This window comes from Anser anser (genome assembly GCF_964211835.1).
Source record: "Anser anser genome assembly, chromosome: 24".
Classification (NCBI taxonomy): Eukaryota; Metazoa; Chordata; class Aves; order Anseriformes; family Anatidae; genus Anser; species Anser anser.
Genome location: NC_139745.1, coordinates 6,011,719 through 6,027,589, shown reverse-complemented (window position 1 = coordinate 6,027,589; position 15,871 = coordinate 6,011,719). Strand labels below are relative to the sequence as shown.

Here is a 15,871-nt window from a genome sequence, read left to right as displayed (position 1 = left end):
AAGCACGCAGTAATTAAATTACACGCCAGCCGGAGCCACACCAACGTAACGCGTGAGGTTCGCGGCCCCGGGGGCAGCGGGGAGAGCTTCGGGACGGAGCCCTGTGACATCTGCGTGCCTGCTCCTGAGGCCTCAACCACCATTTCCTTGTTATTGTTCCCCCGTTTGCTTTTCCCACCGCCTTGAGCTGCAGGGAGGGTTGTGCTCCCAGACAGCCGACTCAGGGCTGGGCACCTGGCTCCAGCGGCATCGCCCTGGGCAGGAGCAGGGGCTGGCCAAGCTCCAGCGGGCTCCTTCCTCCGCAGGACACGGTGGAGGCACAGCTCGCGCTTTCCGTGTTCACAGACTCTGGAGGAAGAGGAGATGCAGGGGAGGAGAAGAAAAAGCCCCAGCACCAGCTAACGGCTGGGGCAGGACCTGGAGCACAGCCCCATGTCCTGCGCTACTCTCAGAAAACTGGAGCCAGAGAGCTGCCGAGCTCCTGGGCAACTTGTGATCATCTGTTCTTCTCCTTTGCTCCGCTGCAGCCGTCCTCTTTCACCCAGCTGGACAGAGCCGTGCGTTTTAATGGGCTGGCATTAACAGAGGGAAGCGCTGTGACACGAGCAGCACATTAAGAGATTAAACTTTGTGGTGGGAAGGGGGAAGCAGAGATGAACTGCTGGGTGGAGAGATGACTGGCTTCGGGATTGTGACAATTACCGTACTTAATATTTTTTAACATTAAGAGCCAAATAGGGGCATATATTTAATTCATTAAAACAGTATGAAGTAGCTCCCTCCATCCCAATGCAGTTAATCGGTGCTCTATAGAGAAGTATCAGGGAATAAGTGTCTCCTAATGAAAGGGTCCCTGTAAGGTCAGCCTGCCGCTTGTTAGCTAATCGGAGACTTATTTGTTTTGCAAATTGCTCTCCCATTTTGAACCGCTGTGCAGTAATTTCCATGGCGGGGAAGCAGGAGAGAGTTCACGGGGCTGTTCTTGAAGCCCTCAATCTGTCACTGGGAGGAGGATAAAAATAGCCTGGAAAAGAAAAGGAGCAGGCTGCTGGGGTCGTGCCAGGCGTCCAGCCCTGCGCTGCGCAGCCGGGGACGTCGGGAGGCGGCGGTGGCACCGTCCTGCATGTGCCCGGGTGCCCTGCTCCTGCCATCCCATTTCTACGTTGAAAACCACATTAACTGCAGTTTTGTGGATGGAGGAAACCAAACTGCTGAGAGCAGCAGGCTCTGATGGAGGCCACCGCACGGGGAGGCCAGCGCACGCCTGGGGACAGCTCAGAGCCCGCAGTGGGTCGGAGTCGTGCCACGATGTCTGGCATCGTCTGTCCTATCCGTGTGTGTAAGGACGCAGTTATTTCACCCACATGCACGTGGGGATGAGCCAGATGTCACAGCGTCCCTTCACATCACCATCCCGAGCCGTCCCCTGGTGAATATAGCACCGTGCTCGCTCCCCTCTCGGACATGGGTGTTGCTTTTGGGAAAGAGGGACGAAACCCCACTTTTTCAAGCAAAAATACAGAGCGATGCGTAAATTGGGCTGTCATCCTTCCCTCAGCAGTCTGTCAGCTCCGGTTCAGCAGCCCACCCCTCTCCAGGCTGTGTGCAGCGGGGACCCAGCGGCTGCCACTGCTGCTCCTGCTCACGTCTCTGCAAATAAGGAGCAAGAGCGCGGCGCCCGAGCTCCCTGCACGTGTGTGGGCGGTTGACACCATGCGAGGGCCAGGCCTCCTGCATGGTGGTGACAGACCCCAGCACAGCTCTTTGGCTGCAAACTGCTGGCAGTGTTTCCCCTCTGGTTTCAAAGCAGGGTGACTGGGAGCACTGGGAGCTGCCCCTGGCTGCGCTGCTCTTTCCACTTGGCAGTTGCTTGCACACAGCAGCACGGCAGTTAGGTGGCAGAAATGACCTTTATTTCCCAGTATCGTAGGTAAAAAATAGCCTTTGCTTTAATTTCCCCCTAAAGTAATGTAGAGTAAGGGAACCTTCCAATGAGGCAGATCTTTTTTTTTTCTCATATGTCGTGGAAATGGAAGAATTTCAACAACTGTATTTGTGTGCAGGAGAGGTGGAAGCAGGTTAAGTGTCCAAGGCTGCACTGGTCACAGCAAGATGGGGCAGCGCGCCACCCTGCTCTCCACGGGCCTGTTTCCCTTCAGCATCTCCCCCGGAGGCTGAACCCCAGCACACCACAAGCTGGATGTCCACAGGCTCTAAAATCCTGAAATGAAAGAGGCAAGTGAGAGGATGGAGCACGCAGTCCCTGGTGCCGGGGCGAGATCGGCACCGGCTCCTCAAACACAGCACATCCATCAGCAGGAGAGCGGAGCCTCGCTCAGGGCAGCACTGAGAAGTTCCCAGGGAGTGAAGCCAGCAATGAACTTCTACGGAGTTTCTGTTTCTCTGCAGGAACATTTGGGGCTGCTTCTGGGTTTGACTTCTGGGAAGAGCTCCTGGATCCTTCCAGATAATGAGGCTGATTTCCTGCAGCTGTATCGAACCAGCACGGCGAACGTGCTAGGAAGGAGCCCGGGAATAACAATGCCTCTCCCAGCCAATTAATAACTCGTGGCCTCCTGCTCGCGTCCCTGGCCAACGTAACCGTGGCTGGGCTGCCTGCCGTGCGGGAGGCCAGCGGCCGGATCCTGCACCCGCCAACGCGGTGGGGATTGGCGAAGAGCAGGCGGCAGGGCTGGAGGCTGCGCTCGCCTGGTTCTTCCTCCTCCCCGAAATTAGCTGTGGTCATGTTGGGTTTGTGCAGTGATGGGATCTGGGTAATTCCTGCAGGTTTGTGGGGACTGGAGACGGCCAAGCCTGAGACGGAGCCTTCTGGTCGCAGACGGGAGCTGTGAGCACCACCAGGTGAGGTTGCTGCTCCTTGGTCGCTCCCAGGATAGCTCTGCTCGCTTGGCTTCAGCGGTACGGACGGACGGCAGGCGGCAGCCCCAAGGGACATCGTGCCATCGTAACCCATGGGTTCTCGCTTCTCTCACAAGGACTAGAGTTTGGGGCAAAGTTGCCCAAGGACTAGAGAGACTCAGGCTCTCTCATGAGAACACGGGGGGATTTTTAAACCCCAATGACCAACATTTCCTACCAGAACCCCTCTTCCCAGAGCACAACCTCCGATGCCAACACAGACACAACACCTCCGCTGCCCGCAGCCATCTGAGGGGATCTGTGATTTCCAGTCAAGCGTGAGCCAAGGCTGACCTTCCTCGGCGTGCGCGAGCTGCCTCAGCTCCACACCTGCACGTACAATTTCAGGCTCCCCGAGCCTGAAAGCCGCCGCGGCGGGGTCGTGCCCCGCAGCTGCCCCGGCCCTCGGCACGGCCGCTTCCCCGCCATGCCCGCCCGACGCCGGGGCTGCCGGCATCAAGGGCAGGCGGAGGAAACGCTGCGCCTTGATCCGGAGGGATAAGAATAGCGAGCGGCAGGCGGCGGCCGGTGGGGTGCAGATGAAAGGCGGCCGGCTCGCATTCTTCCCACGGCCGGGGCGATCTGCCCCCGCTTTCTTCCAGCCGTAATTGCCTGCCACGCCGCAGACGAGTGCCGCACTCCACCAAAGCCCAGGGCACGGCGAGGCCAGGACTCCGGGCTCTCCGTCAATGAGCGGGGAGGCGGGGAGGATGCTTTGATCCCGCTCTTCTTCCTCTGCGGCGCTGAGGAGTTGCGAGGCTGTGAGGAACGCGGCGCTTGGGCTCCGGCTTTTTGGGGACCGGCTGCTGCTCTGCCATTTCGGGAGGGCTCTGGGCGGCGTGGTGCTGGGCGGTGGTGCGCAGCCAGCCGCTCTCGCAGAAGACGCTCGCTGCCCCAAATCACAAAGCCAACGTCCCCGAGCACGTTGCAGCCCCCAGCCGTGGGGGCAGTGGGCACTCGCGTGGCCCTTTGTGATGGCAGTCCCCGATAATGCTGGGAGGCTGAGCTACTCCGTGTCCAGGCGGTAATTAGATCAGTAATTAGGGATGGCTCGGAGCCGCTGGCTCCGTATCTGCTTTGAACTCTTCTCCAGGCTGCTGGGCACCAGGAGGCAGGGCAGCGGGGCCGGTGGTGCAGAAGGTGCTGGATGTCCTGGCTCTGGTGGTGCAAGTCCTCCAGGAGCTGGGGCACGGCACAGCCGTCGCTGCTCACGCCTGCAGATGATCATGGTGGCATTTCTTGTGTTAAACCCAGCATTTTAGAGGATTCTCGAAAGGGCGGAGTGGCTTTTGGTGGCTTCTCCTCGCAGACGTCCTGGATTATTGGGGCCCTCCGAGGCGTTGTGGTGCCCTAGCACCGAGATTTCCAAAGCCAGCAGCCGCAGCAGGGCGCTATGGCCTCTGACTTCCCTGTGGTTTTTCAGGTGCTTTTCTGTATTTGCTTTCATTAATTTGCCACACACACACAGCATAAGGAGGCTCGAAGCTCCATCTCCAGCCGCGGCAATCCAATACTTCCCCAGCGGAACCCCCCTGGAGAGCGTGCTCTGACGGTCAGCAAATTGTGAAGAAATTCACTGCATCCTTCAGAGCAAGAAATTATCCTGGAATGGAAGTTATGGCTCTGGCAGCCTTACACTTACAGAAAAAATCCAAAATATAAAGGGTGGTTAAGACTGGAGATTTAACAGGTGCACTAAAAACCTGTGAGCAGGAAACACCTCAATCTGGGAGAACTTCAGCCGTGCCTTTTCCCTTTACGTGAAGGTGACCTGGCAGCGCTGTCCAAAGGAGATGAAAGGCAAAACTTACAGCCACGGGGTTTGGAAGAGCCAACAAGTGCCAGAAAAGGCAGCGTGCCTGGCAGGCACTGGATGGCCCCGTGCTGGGAGCAAGGAGAAGAGGCCTGAAATGTCGGGCAGAGGGTGGGAGCAGGCAGGGGAGGAGGCGGACGCTCGAGTCTTCTCCAAAGGATGTTTCCCGGGGCGAAAATGCGTAAATGTTCCCCAGAAATGTCAGGCTGGGGAATGAGCTCTACAGGTTGGAGCCCAGCCTGGCTGGGCTGTGTGCTGGGCAGCATGGCAGAGGGATAAGCTGCCCCTTCGGAAACACCCAGGAAACGCACAGCCGCCCTGCTGCCTGCACCCCATTACTGAGCAGCTCTTGGCATCGGGGGAAGCAGAAAATCGCCCGCCCCAATGCCCCCGCCTGCCCCGCGGGACAGCCGCTGCCCATCAAGGATGCAGAAGGAGGCAGGAAATGGTGGGGAAGCCTCCTCGTGTCTTGTTTTCTCCTGTTTTTAGGAAATGCCAATATGGAATGGGAATTTTGAGGGGGTCTCAGAGGCAAAAGGTCAGCTTGGACAAATTTCTCAGCCCGAACTAAAAATGGAAAGGGGCAAACCAGTTTGCTCGCTGATTTGCCAGGCAAATCCGCTCCAGCTTCAGATGGCGGCTAATTAAAGTGCTGACATTTTAAGACACAACGATGCAAAATCTCTTGCTGCAAGCCAAGTCTGGGCCCTTTTCAGAGTTCAGTTCATGAATTTGCTGCCCAGAGGGCCCGGGAGTGGCACAAGCAAGCCAAGCAGGCTGAGAGGGATTTTGGGCCTGGTATTTTTCTTAGGGTGTGAGCAAGCTTTTAGCCTTTGGAAGAATGCTGCAATGCTCCCCAGCACCTCTCCCCTGTGCAAGCAGAGCAAGGTGAAGCCTGGCCATCCTGCTTTGAAGCAGCTGCTTTTCCAGAAGGCTGGGGGGGGGCTTTTGGGGGATCTGAAGGCAGCGGGGGGCTGCGAGCGGTGCCGTGCCATCTGCCTGCTGACACTGCGGAGGGGAGACGCGGGCTGCGAGCACGGGGCTGGCTGGAAGAGAGCGAGCTGCAATCAAGAGACATATTGTGGCTGTTTGACTTCCTGCGCGATGCATAATTTAGGAGACAAAATGCAAAAGTCAGCTCGGCTCAGCGGGGATTCGGGAGTTGATTTGGGGGAGTGTAGGAGAGGAGACGCCGTCCCTGTGATTGCTCGGTGCGGGGGGAGGCTGACAGGTGATGGGGAGCAGTTGGAAGAGGAACGATCCTGGCTGATCCTGGTGGTTGCAGATGGGCTCCAGCTCCGACTGGTGATGTTGGCTCACGGGGCACTGCTGCCAGCAGCTTTTTGGTGCTGGGACGTTCAGCATTTCCCCAGGCTGTTCCCAGGAGGGGCCCCTCCTGCGGCGGCCTCGGGGATGCTGCAGCGAGATGAATAAATGGTGCTGTGCTTGATGAACAGCCAGGCGAGGGGGAGAAGGAGGCGTAGGGGGGCACCTGGAGCTTGGCAGGCTGCTGTGGAGGGGGGATTGATTGGGGCAGGGGGGTCAACAGCCGGAATGAAACAGCGGGGTGGCTGCAAGCACTGCCCCATGGCAAAATGTGGCACTGGGATGCGGAGCACTGGGATGCCCTGGTGGGGGCATTTCAAAGCAAATCATCCCACGAGTAGCCCTTTGGGGCCAGAGGGAAGCTCATGGAGCAGATTATCTTGAGGGTCATCACGCGGCACTTGCAGGGCAAGCAGGCGATCAGGCCCAGTCAGCATGGGTTTATGAAAGGCAGGTCCTGCTTGACGAACCTGATCTCCTTCTATGACCAAGTGACGCGCTTGGTGGATGAGGGAAAGGCTGTGGACGTGGTCTACCTTGACCTCAGTAAGGCTTTTGACACCGTTCCCCACAACATTCTCCTCGAGAAACTGGCTGCTCAGGGCTTGGACTGGCGTACGCTTCGCTGGGTTAGAAACTGGCTGGATGGCCGGGCCCAGAGAGTTGTGGTGAATGGAGTCAAATCTGGTTGGAGGCCGGTCACTAGTGGAGTCCCCCAGGGCTCGGTACTGGGGCCGGTCCTCTTTAATACCTTTATCGATGATCTGGATGAGGGCGTCCAGTGCACCCTCAGTAAGTTTGCAGACGACACCAAGCTAAGTGCGTGTGTCGATCTGCTCGAGGGCAGGAAGGCTCTGCAGGAGGATCTGGATAGGCTGGAGCGATGGGCTGAGGTCAACTGCATGAAGTTCAACAAGGCCAAGTGCCGGGTCCTGCACCTGGGCTGCAACAACCCCAAGCAGAGCTACAGGCTGGGAGATGAGTGGCTGGAAAGCTGCCTGGCCGAGAAGGACCTGGGAGTATTGGTGGATAGTCGGCTGAATATGAGCCAGCAGTGTGCTCAGGTGGCCAAGAAGGCCAACGGCATCCTGGCCTGTATAAGAAGCAGTGTGGCCAGCAGGTCGAGGGAAGTGATTGTGCCCCTGTACTCGGCTCTGGTGAGGCCGCACCTCGAGTACTGTGTTCAGTTCTGGGCCCCTCGCTACAGGAAGGACATGGACGTGCTCGAGCGAGTCCAGAGAAGGGCGACCAAGCTGGTGAGGGGTCTGGAGAACAAGTCTTACGAGGAGCGGCTGAGGGAGCTGGGCTTGTTCAGCCTGGAGAAGAGGAGGCTCAGGGGCGACCTCATCGCTCTCTACAGTTACCTGAAAGGAGGCTGTAGAGAGGTGGGGGTTGGTCTGTTCTCCCACGTGCCTGGTGACAGGACGAGGGGGAATGGGCTAAAGTTGCGACAGGGGAGTTTTAGGTTGGATGTTAGGAAGTACTTCTTTACCGAAAGGGTTATTAAGCATTGGAACGGGCTGCCCAGGGAGGTGGTGGAGTCACCATCCCTGGAGGTCTTTAAAAGACGTTTAGATGTAGAGCTTAGGGATATGGTTTAGTGGAGTACTTAGTGTTAGGTCGGAGGTTGGACTCGATGATCTTGAGGTCTCTTCCAACCTAGAGAAATCTGTGAATCTGTGAATCTGTGAATCTGTGGATGGCAGCAGGGATCTGCTCTCCTGGGGTTACCAGTGCCCTGAGACCCTGCATCGGATGCGCCCCTGCTCCCCTGTGTACCCATTGTCTGCTGGTGGCTGGGGATGCACCTGCCCCAGCTGCAGCAGAAAAGCTTTCCTCTCCACGTGATGGAGCTGCAGCTTCTGGGGTCAGCAGGGCAGGGACGGGCCAGCAGCAGCTTTCGACTTTGAACTTGCTTTAAAGCCCTGCTCCTCCTCGCCATTGCTCGTGCAGGGCAGCTGGGTTTACGTGAACCAAGTGGAGCCCGAGAGCAGCTATTTCCAAAAGGCCTCCTCCAAACTCAGCACCAGCTCTTCGCCTTCCTGCTCCCCCCGCACAGCCCTGCAGCAGAAATCTGGGAGGTGAAAGGAGGCTCCCAGGGCGAGCCAGGCCTGACTTTGGGCTACGGCGCTCCTGGAGCAGAGATGTCAGGGGTAAAATTCCCCCAGGACAGGCAGCTGCAGAGCTCCTGCCGCGGGCAGGGGCAGCTGAGCTCCAGGGAGCTGTGAGCGGCCGTGCAAGGTCCAGCCTGCAGCTCCTCGGAAAATAAATAACGCCACGCAAAGCGCTGCATGAGCTCAGCTCGGAGGCCACACGCCGCGAGCTCCCGCAGCGCTGCCTCGCTCCCCCCGGGCAGCCGCGCAAGGTTGGAGCGAGGGCTGAAGGTGAGCTCCATCCTCACCCAGGCACAGACATTTTCTGCTCCGTCATCCTGAGTTTTCTGCTCTGCTTTGCCAGATTGTTCCAGGGGAAGCCAGGGAAGGTGCGGGCGCCGCACGGCGCGTTCTTCCAATGCCATCTAGTGTCTGGCGGCAGCCCCGGCCGGCTGCGTTGTGGCACCAGCCTTTATTTATTGCAGAAGGATCTTTGAGGGCCAACAGGCTGCTCCGGCTGGTTATTAAAAGCAGTACCTGCAGCGTGGATAACTAACTGGTCGGTGCACAGGTTGGGCTTGATTATTTTTGCTATCGCTTCCGTTTTGCAATAAAAGCTCACCCCAGCAGGATGGATGGCGAGGATGCGATGGTGTGCCTGGGGTGATTAAAGTCTTCCAGCCTTCCACCGCTTGTCTTGTAGCCCCAACATCACCTGGGGCTTAATCACTCAGAAAAGTGCTGTCATGTCTTATTGTCACCATATTGGGAGCACGACCTCTTTCCCATTTAGCTGCCATTTCAAAATAATACGACTTGCCAGGGGACAGGCATGACTCAGGAGGCTGGTAATAGGATATAAAGACTTTGACCTGCGGGTTGGCCATTTGGATGCTGCCAAGGTCAGCAGCAAGGGCAAAGATGTTGCTCGCACGACGATTATTTTCCCAAACGACCCAATACAGAAATAACCCGGCCCCTTTGCGACAACCAGCAGGGTCTGAAGGCTGGGCTGTTCCCGTTTTGAAGGCACCCCTGGGTGCCTACCTTTCTCTACCTGGGTATTAGGATCCGATAACTGCCTGTGGCCCTGAGCTTTGCTTGCCATCATTGCAGGGACCTGTCTGGACAGACTGGGAGCTCGTAGTTCTGCCCTGGCAGGGGCGATGTGCCGCAGCAGCATCCCCCTCTGTGCCCCTGAGTTGCTTCCAGCGCACAGCAAGCTTCCACAGGACAGCATTCCTGAGCACCCTGCTGGCCTCGCGCCCTTCTCTCCATCAGCTGCAATGATTTAGGGCTGCACTGACCTCGCTTCCGTCCTCAGCCACCAGTGACCGTGCGAATTTATCTCCTCGGTAGCAAACCATCTCATCCAGCCCGTTTGATTCCGTGATTAATTAAGCTCTCACTAGCGATGAGGTTGCTCCCTCCAGCCACGCTTATAAATATTAGCAGACGAAGGGGTCCTGGCCGTGTGAGATGGCCGCTACCAGGCCGTGCTGTGGAGAGGTTGCCAGGGCAGAACTGCAGCAGAAATGGGGCCGCTGGAAACCCTCTGCTTACCGAACCTCAGCACCTTCGTGCTGCAGCCCCTTCCTCATTAGCACACTACCCTCACCCCGCTGCTGCTCCAGCCAGGTCTTTAATTGCTGTCAGCCTCATTAGCAGTGACACCTTCTCACCATCTTCCCCTTAATCACGGGCTGCCTCCTTCCCCAGCCCCAGGAGTGCCGCATGGAGCGTGTTGGGTGAGAACCTCCCCAGGGCCCTCCGGGACCTGTTAAAACGGGGCTGAAGCCCTATTGCCACTCCTGTAGGATTCCCACTGAGCCCTAGGCTGTGGGGCTGTGGCCATGCGGGCTTTTTCCGTGAGCACCAAGCGATGGGGGTCAGCCCCGTGGCTTGTGCCCTGAGCCCCCAGCAGCTGCAGGGCCTCCTGCTGCAGCTTGCATTAAATGGGTGAGCCTGCAGTGCTGGCACCCCCAGGAAGCCCTGGGCTTTTTGCAAGGCTCCTAAGGTGTATTCAGTGCTCAGAGGTGGTGCCCATGGGAGCCCCATGGTAGGTGAAAGCCTCCTGTGGGGCAGCGACGGGGGCAGCAGCAGCAGGGCTGGCCTAAGCACCGAGTGCGTCGCCGCTCGCTTCGGCTGCAACAGCGCTGGATGCTCACCGGCTTTCCCAGGGGTTTAGGCAACATCCAGCCAGCTCCGCGTGTTTGCCTTTCACTAATCTGTTTGGTTTTTTTTAATTGTCTGCAAACAAGGTGCCTCCTTCTTTGCATAACAAACGTGTCGGGTGAAACCAGCAGCGGGTGGCCGCGCTGTGCGCCCAGCGGCCCTGCGTGCAGGCTGGCGTGGGGCCGTGCCCCTTTCTGCTCTCGGGACCCGGGTTTCCTTGGGAAGCCCCCGTTTTCCATCACTGCTCCCCACCTGCCTCTCCCCACCGTGCTGACTGATGGCCGCCAGGGTCCAGAGAGCACCACGAGCTCGGAGCCTGATGCTGCTTACACTCCGTAATTTCACCCCGAGCCTGTTTTGCTGTATTTATCCAGCATTAATAATGGGATTCTGCCCTACTAAAGAGCATCTGCGTGCAACAGAATCGCAGAAGCGATTCCTGCTGAGTTGGTGTGTAAAAGCCTTTGCAATCATCTCGTGCTGCAGACCTGAAGGACAGTTTAAATACAAGGCTCTTTAATAAGATGAAAACAACCTTTCCCCACTGGTATTCTGCCTGCATTTTCATGCTGTGGGAACCCTCTGGTCAATACCAGGCCAGCTGCCCGTGTGCTGAGGGGTTTCCCTGGTGCTCCACCGCATCCCTTCCCTGCTGCCCCTTTCCTGCACCATCAGCACAGCACCAGGGAGGGGGCAGCGGCTCTGTGCCAGCCCCGAGCCTGCCCAGGAGCAGCTGCTGGCTGCGGGTATTTGGGCTGTACCCCACCCCAAACTTCCCTAGCTTGGCTTCTTAAAAAATAAAAAATAAAAAAATCAATTTTTTCAGACAAAAATAACAGCCATCACAGGTGCTTTCAGATGGGTGAAAGTGAAGCAGGGCCCTCAGGACACACCTTTGCTGGGTGCCCTGTGGAGTCCCTGGGGTTGGGGAGCCCAGCAGCTGGTCCTGGGGAAGGGCTGCCAGAATGGGGGGGCCTTGCCCAACGAGAGGAGCCAGGCAGCTTGCCCTTCACAGCACCAGCACCAAACGCATTTCCTCCCTTGAATATTGTTTCTAATCCAGGTAAATAGCTCCCAAAACTGTGCTGGCAGCACCGATGCTGCTTGCCTAGGGGAAAAGGAGCTCTGGTGGCCTCACCTACGGCAGGCAGAGGACAACGCCGTGCCTCGGCGTGTGCAGCGGGAAGATGGGCAGGACCGCTCACCCACCGCCTTGCAGAGTTTCCTCCGCCGTGTGATTCATGTCAGGAGCTTGTTGGGTGACTCCGGGATGAATGACGCTATATAAATGCAAAGCGTTATTAATATTTCATGCGGTAGGGAAAGCGCACAACTGGGGCTCGTTCCTGCAAGCCGAAGTGCTGCCGTCGGCGCACCTCCCCGGCCCCGAGCTGCTTTCCTCCAGCAGAGGGTGCAGCCTGGGGCAGCTCCCTGCCCCTGGAAAACAAATCTGCAGCAAACCGAAGCGGGAGAGGCAGCTGTGGGATGCCACCATCCCTTACGGGCATCCGTCTGTCCTGTTCGGGAGATGACGCAAACGCCCCGTCCCTTCCCTGCTTCCTCAGGAGGACATCCACTCGATGTGACTGCCCAAAAGAGAGGGTTTTAACCCAGAAAGCAGCAAGCCATGAGAGCCTCTTTGGATGTCTGCAAGCCTGGGGCAGGGGGCTCCCTGCCGGGTGCTGTGGGACGAGGGGGCTGCCCTGGGATCCTGCTCCCAGAGGGGCTGGGAGCCCCCTTCCCATCACAGCCGCTGCACCGGCGGGTTAAAAATAAATAAAATTAGAAAAAAAGGGCTTGTTTGATTTCAAACTGCAGAACTCTTCCCTGGAGCCATCGGCAAACAGTGGTAATTTACTTTACAGCTGTTTAGATTTGTTTCTCTCCATTTTTTTTTAAAACCCAGCGGAATTGCAAATGAAACGTGTATGTGCTCCTCAGATGACTCGGGCTCTACGTGAGCTCTCGCACCCCACGCAGCAGCAGCCGCTCCCCGGACCCTCACCCACCCGATCCCTGCGCCTGCGGTGCCCCGGGGGGGGCCAGGCCTCAGAAAGAGGCTTCTGTGGGAGGGGGTCCCCGTCCCGGGAGGGTCCTGGGCTCTGGGATGGGGGGGCAACGGGAAGGGGACTTGCACCAGCTTGCAGCACAGGTACGGGGAGCCTGGAAAAGGTGGTTAATTAATTCCCAGCGAAATAATCAGCTGCCACCTACTCGTCAGAAGGCAGGGAGGGAAAAATGTTCTTATTAAAGCATTGGCACGGTGCAAAGTCTGAGTAAAAGGGGATTACGAAGGGTGGGGTTTGGCTCCCAGGGCTTTGGCCACGTCACCCCCTGGGGGTACAAGAGAGGGAAGATGGGGAGAGGGCAGCAACACCCAGGCTGGCACCGTGCTGGGGGACCTTGGTGTCCCCAGGGCAGCCAGGGACAGGCAGCCCCGAGCCCCTGCCCTTCCCCACGGTGGTGCAGCCGGTGCTGCCCGGGGGCAGGATTGGGCCCCACGCAGCGCGGCAGTGCTTGGCCTGATGGGGCATGCAGGGATCTGCCTCGAAGCCTGTCCCTTCCCCCGGGAATCTCCTCCTCGCTCCCAGGAGCCCCAGGATGACTCACGCGGCACCTCGGCACCGGGCGATGCGCTCCTGCCGCGGGCGAGCACCGACCGAGCGGCGGCCTGGCCTCTGCTGGGACGTCCCCAGGTAAGGGACAGCCTCAGGGGCTGGGGGATGGCCCCCTGAAGCAGCACCCAGCCCTGGCAGGCAGGGTGGGCTGGGGGGGGGGTCTCCCACCGTGGGTGCACACAGCTGAGCTCAACCTGCCGCAGGGCGAACGGCACTCCCCAGGCTGCTGCCGCGAGCTTGCACGGGAAAGGTGAAAGCTGGATTTTGTGTCCCCAGTCCTGAGTCCGAGCCTCCCTGGCTCCGTCCGACCCCACGGATCGAGGCAGCAAGAAGGGAGCTCCAGGTACGTGCATGGGATCGTGTTGGAGGGGCCCCCAACTTACGGGCCAGCCCCACAGGTGGGTTTGGGCAGCACGTGCTGCACAGAGCAGCAGGATCTGTATGGCGCTGCCAGCGAGGGTGAATCCTGTTATTTTATTGATAGAGAAGTTGTTTAAGGAGAGTTGGTGCCAAACAGCCCTGGGAGTCCTGCTTGGCCATAGACCCGCTCCACGTGCAGCGGGTTTATCAGGGTCAAACAAGCCGCTCGGGGTCCTGGGGCTGCTATGGGCTGAGATTAACCTGAGCTGATGAAATCTGGTTATAGTGGGCACCCAGCCCCAGAGCAGCACCTCTGCAGCGTTGGTGCTGAGCTGGTGCTGGGCTCCTGCTGTGCTGTGGGGCGGGGGGAGCGGAGGAGCTGTCAGATTCCAGCGATGGGAGAGGACGACGTGGCGGCGGAGCTGCCGGGTGAGTCAACGCCCTGGCCTGCTCCTGTTTGTTGTGCCGAGCCCGGCAACGTAAGAAAAAGAAATCACAAATAGCTGGGCAGCCAGGCGAGAGATGGGGAGGATGGCACGGGACGGGGGGAGGCTGAGCTGGGCATGGACCACGGTGGGCTGTGGCTGAAGGACTTCGCTGGGACCCCGAGTCCCCGCAGATGGGGACGGAGCCCTGCAGGGGGACACCTCGGCCTTAGGTCAGTGCTGGGCACCCTTTGGTGACTTGGGGCACATTTTGTTGCCTTGGGGGACGCAGCTGCTCGGATGGGGACATCCTGCTGCTTTCAGGGACAGTCGCTGTCACCGTGTCTCCTCTCTTCCTAGGTTAGCTAACAGGACCAGGGGACCATGAACTGGGGGGTATTCGAGGGGCTCCTCAGCGGGGTCAACAAGTACTCCACGGCCTTCGGCCGCATCTGGCTCTCCCTCGTCTTCATCTTCCGCCTGCTGGTCTACGTGGTGGCGGCCGAGCGCGTCTGGAGCGACGACCACAAGGACTTTGACTGCAACACGCGGCAGCCGGGCTGCACCAACGTCTGCTTCGACCACTTCTTCCCCGTCTCGCACATCCGCCTGTGGGCCCTGCAGCTCATCCTGGTGACCTGTCCCTCCCTGCTGGTCATCATGCACGTGGCCTACCGCGAGGCCAAGGAGCAGAGGCGCCACGCCGCCGCGGGGAGCGACTACCGCTGCCTCTACCCCAACCCCGGCAAAAAGCGGGGCGGGCTGTGGTGGACCTACCTGCTCAGCCTCATCTTCAAGGCTGGCGTGGACGTAATCTTCCTCTACATCTTCTACCGCTTGTACAGGAACTACACCCTGCCCTCCGTGGTGAAGTGCGAGCTGCCCCCATGCCCCAACATTGTGGACTGCTTCATCTCCCGGCCCACCGAGAAGAACATCTTCACCATCTTCATGGTGGTCACCACCTGCATCTGCATCGCACTCAGCCTGGTCGAGGCCACCTACCTGATTGGCAAGCGGTGCTGCGAGTGCCTCCAGGCCCGCAGCGGGGAGAGCTGCCAGCACAGCCGGGACTGCACGCTCTCCTGCGCCGAGCCTGAGGACACCGGGGGGCAGGGTTTCCCCCCGGGGGACTGCAAGCCCCCCACGACCTCTATCCCCAAAACCTCCATCCCCACAGCTTCCATCTCCAGAGCCTGCATCTCCACAACCTCCATCCCCACGGCCTCCATCCCCACGGCCTCCATCCCCACAGCCTCCATCCCCACGGCCTCCATCCCCACAACATCCATCCCCACGGCCCCCATCCCCACGGCCCCCATCCCCACGGCCTCCATCCCCACAGCCTCCATCCCCACAGCCTCCATCCCCACAACCTCCATCCCCACAACATCCATCCCCACAGCCTCCATCCCCACAGCCTCCATCCCCACAACATCCATCCCCACAGCCTCCATCCCCACAGCCTCCATCCCCACAACATCCATCCCCACGGCCTCCATCCCCATGCCCGAGCAGGAGCAGGTTCCTCCCTAGGGCTGCCCGTAGCCGCCTGCCTGCCCCAGCCCCTGCTCCTCCAGGTGGGACCCTTCGAAGTCCTGGTCGTGGGAGTGCCGGGGGGGCTGCACCGTCGAGGTGGCGGTCAGCCTCTCCCCTCCTTGGGGCAAGGCACTTTGTGTTATTCTGATGAATTTAGGATAAAAGGAGGTGCTGCAGGACGTGTGGGTGCTCTCTGAGAGCCAGCAGGTGCTGCAAGGTGAGGGACGAGCAGCTCCATGGCAGCTGGGAGCCAGCACCGAGCGCTGAGTGCGAGCCTGTCCCAGCTGGGGCTGGCTTAGCCGATCCTGAGTATATCCCTGCAGTGAATAAAACTTTCTGTCTCTACGACGTGACAGACAAATTAGTGGTTTTCCTGCTTTTTGGGCACAAAACTTCATGGGAGCTCTTGTGCCAAGAGGGGTGCAAGGACTGTGTCACCCCCAAAACGCATTGTCCCCACCGCCAGCAAAGGGACCCAGATGCGGGCCACAGCACTGAGCAAGGTGGACAGCTTCTTTACCCCCCTGTAACCACAGGCTCTATAAAAATTTAATAAATTCTTGATGACCAACTGGGACAAGAGCGTGTGCTTGGCAAGGAAGC

At 58.9% G+C, this 15,871-nt stretch overlaps 1 protein-coding gene across 1 annotated transcript in view; it reads left to right on the top strand.

Moving 5' to 3' along the window:
* Positions 1–15,265, top strand: part of LOC310885913 (gap junction beta-5 protein-like) — a gene marked incomplete at its 3' end in the record, with an annotated part of 84,184 nt that extends 68,919 nt beyond the window's left edge. Inside the window, exons 4-7 of the mRNA XM_083809767.1 lie at positions 11,390–13,022; positions 13,148–13,287; positions 14,090–14,879; positions 15,075–15,265. Coding sequence (XP_083665893.1) covers positions 14,114–14,879; positions 15,075–15,265 — 957 coding nt within the window. The 5' untranslated portion in view covers positions 11,390–13,022; positions 13,148–13,287; positions 14,090–14,113. The remainder of the gene's footprint in view (positions 1–11,389; positions 13,023–13,147; positions 13,288–14,089; positions 14,880–15,074) is intronic.
* Positions 15,266–15,871: the final 606 nt, after the last annotated feature.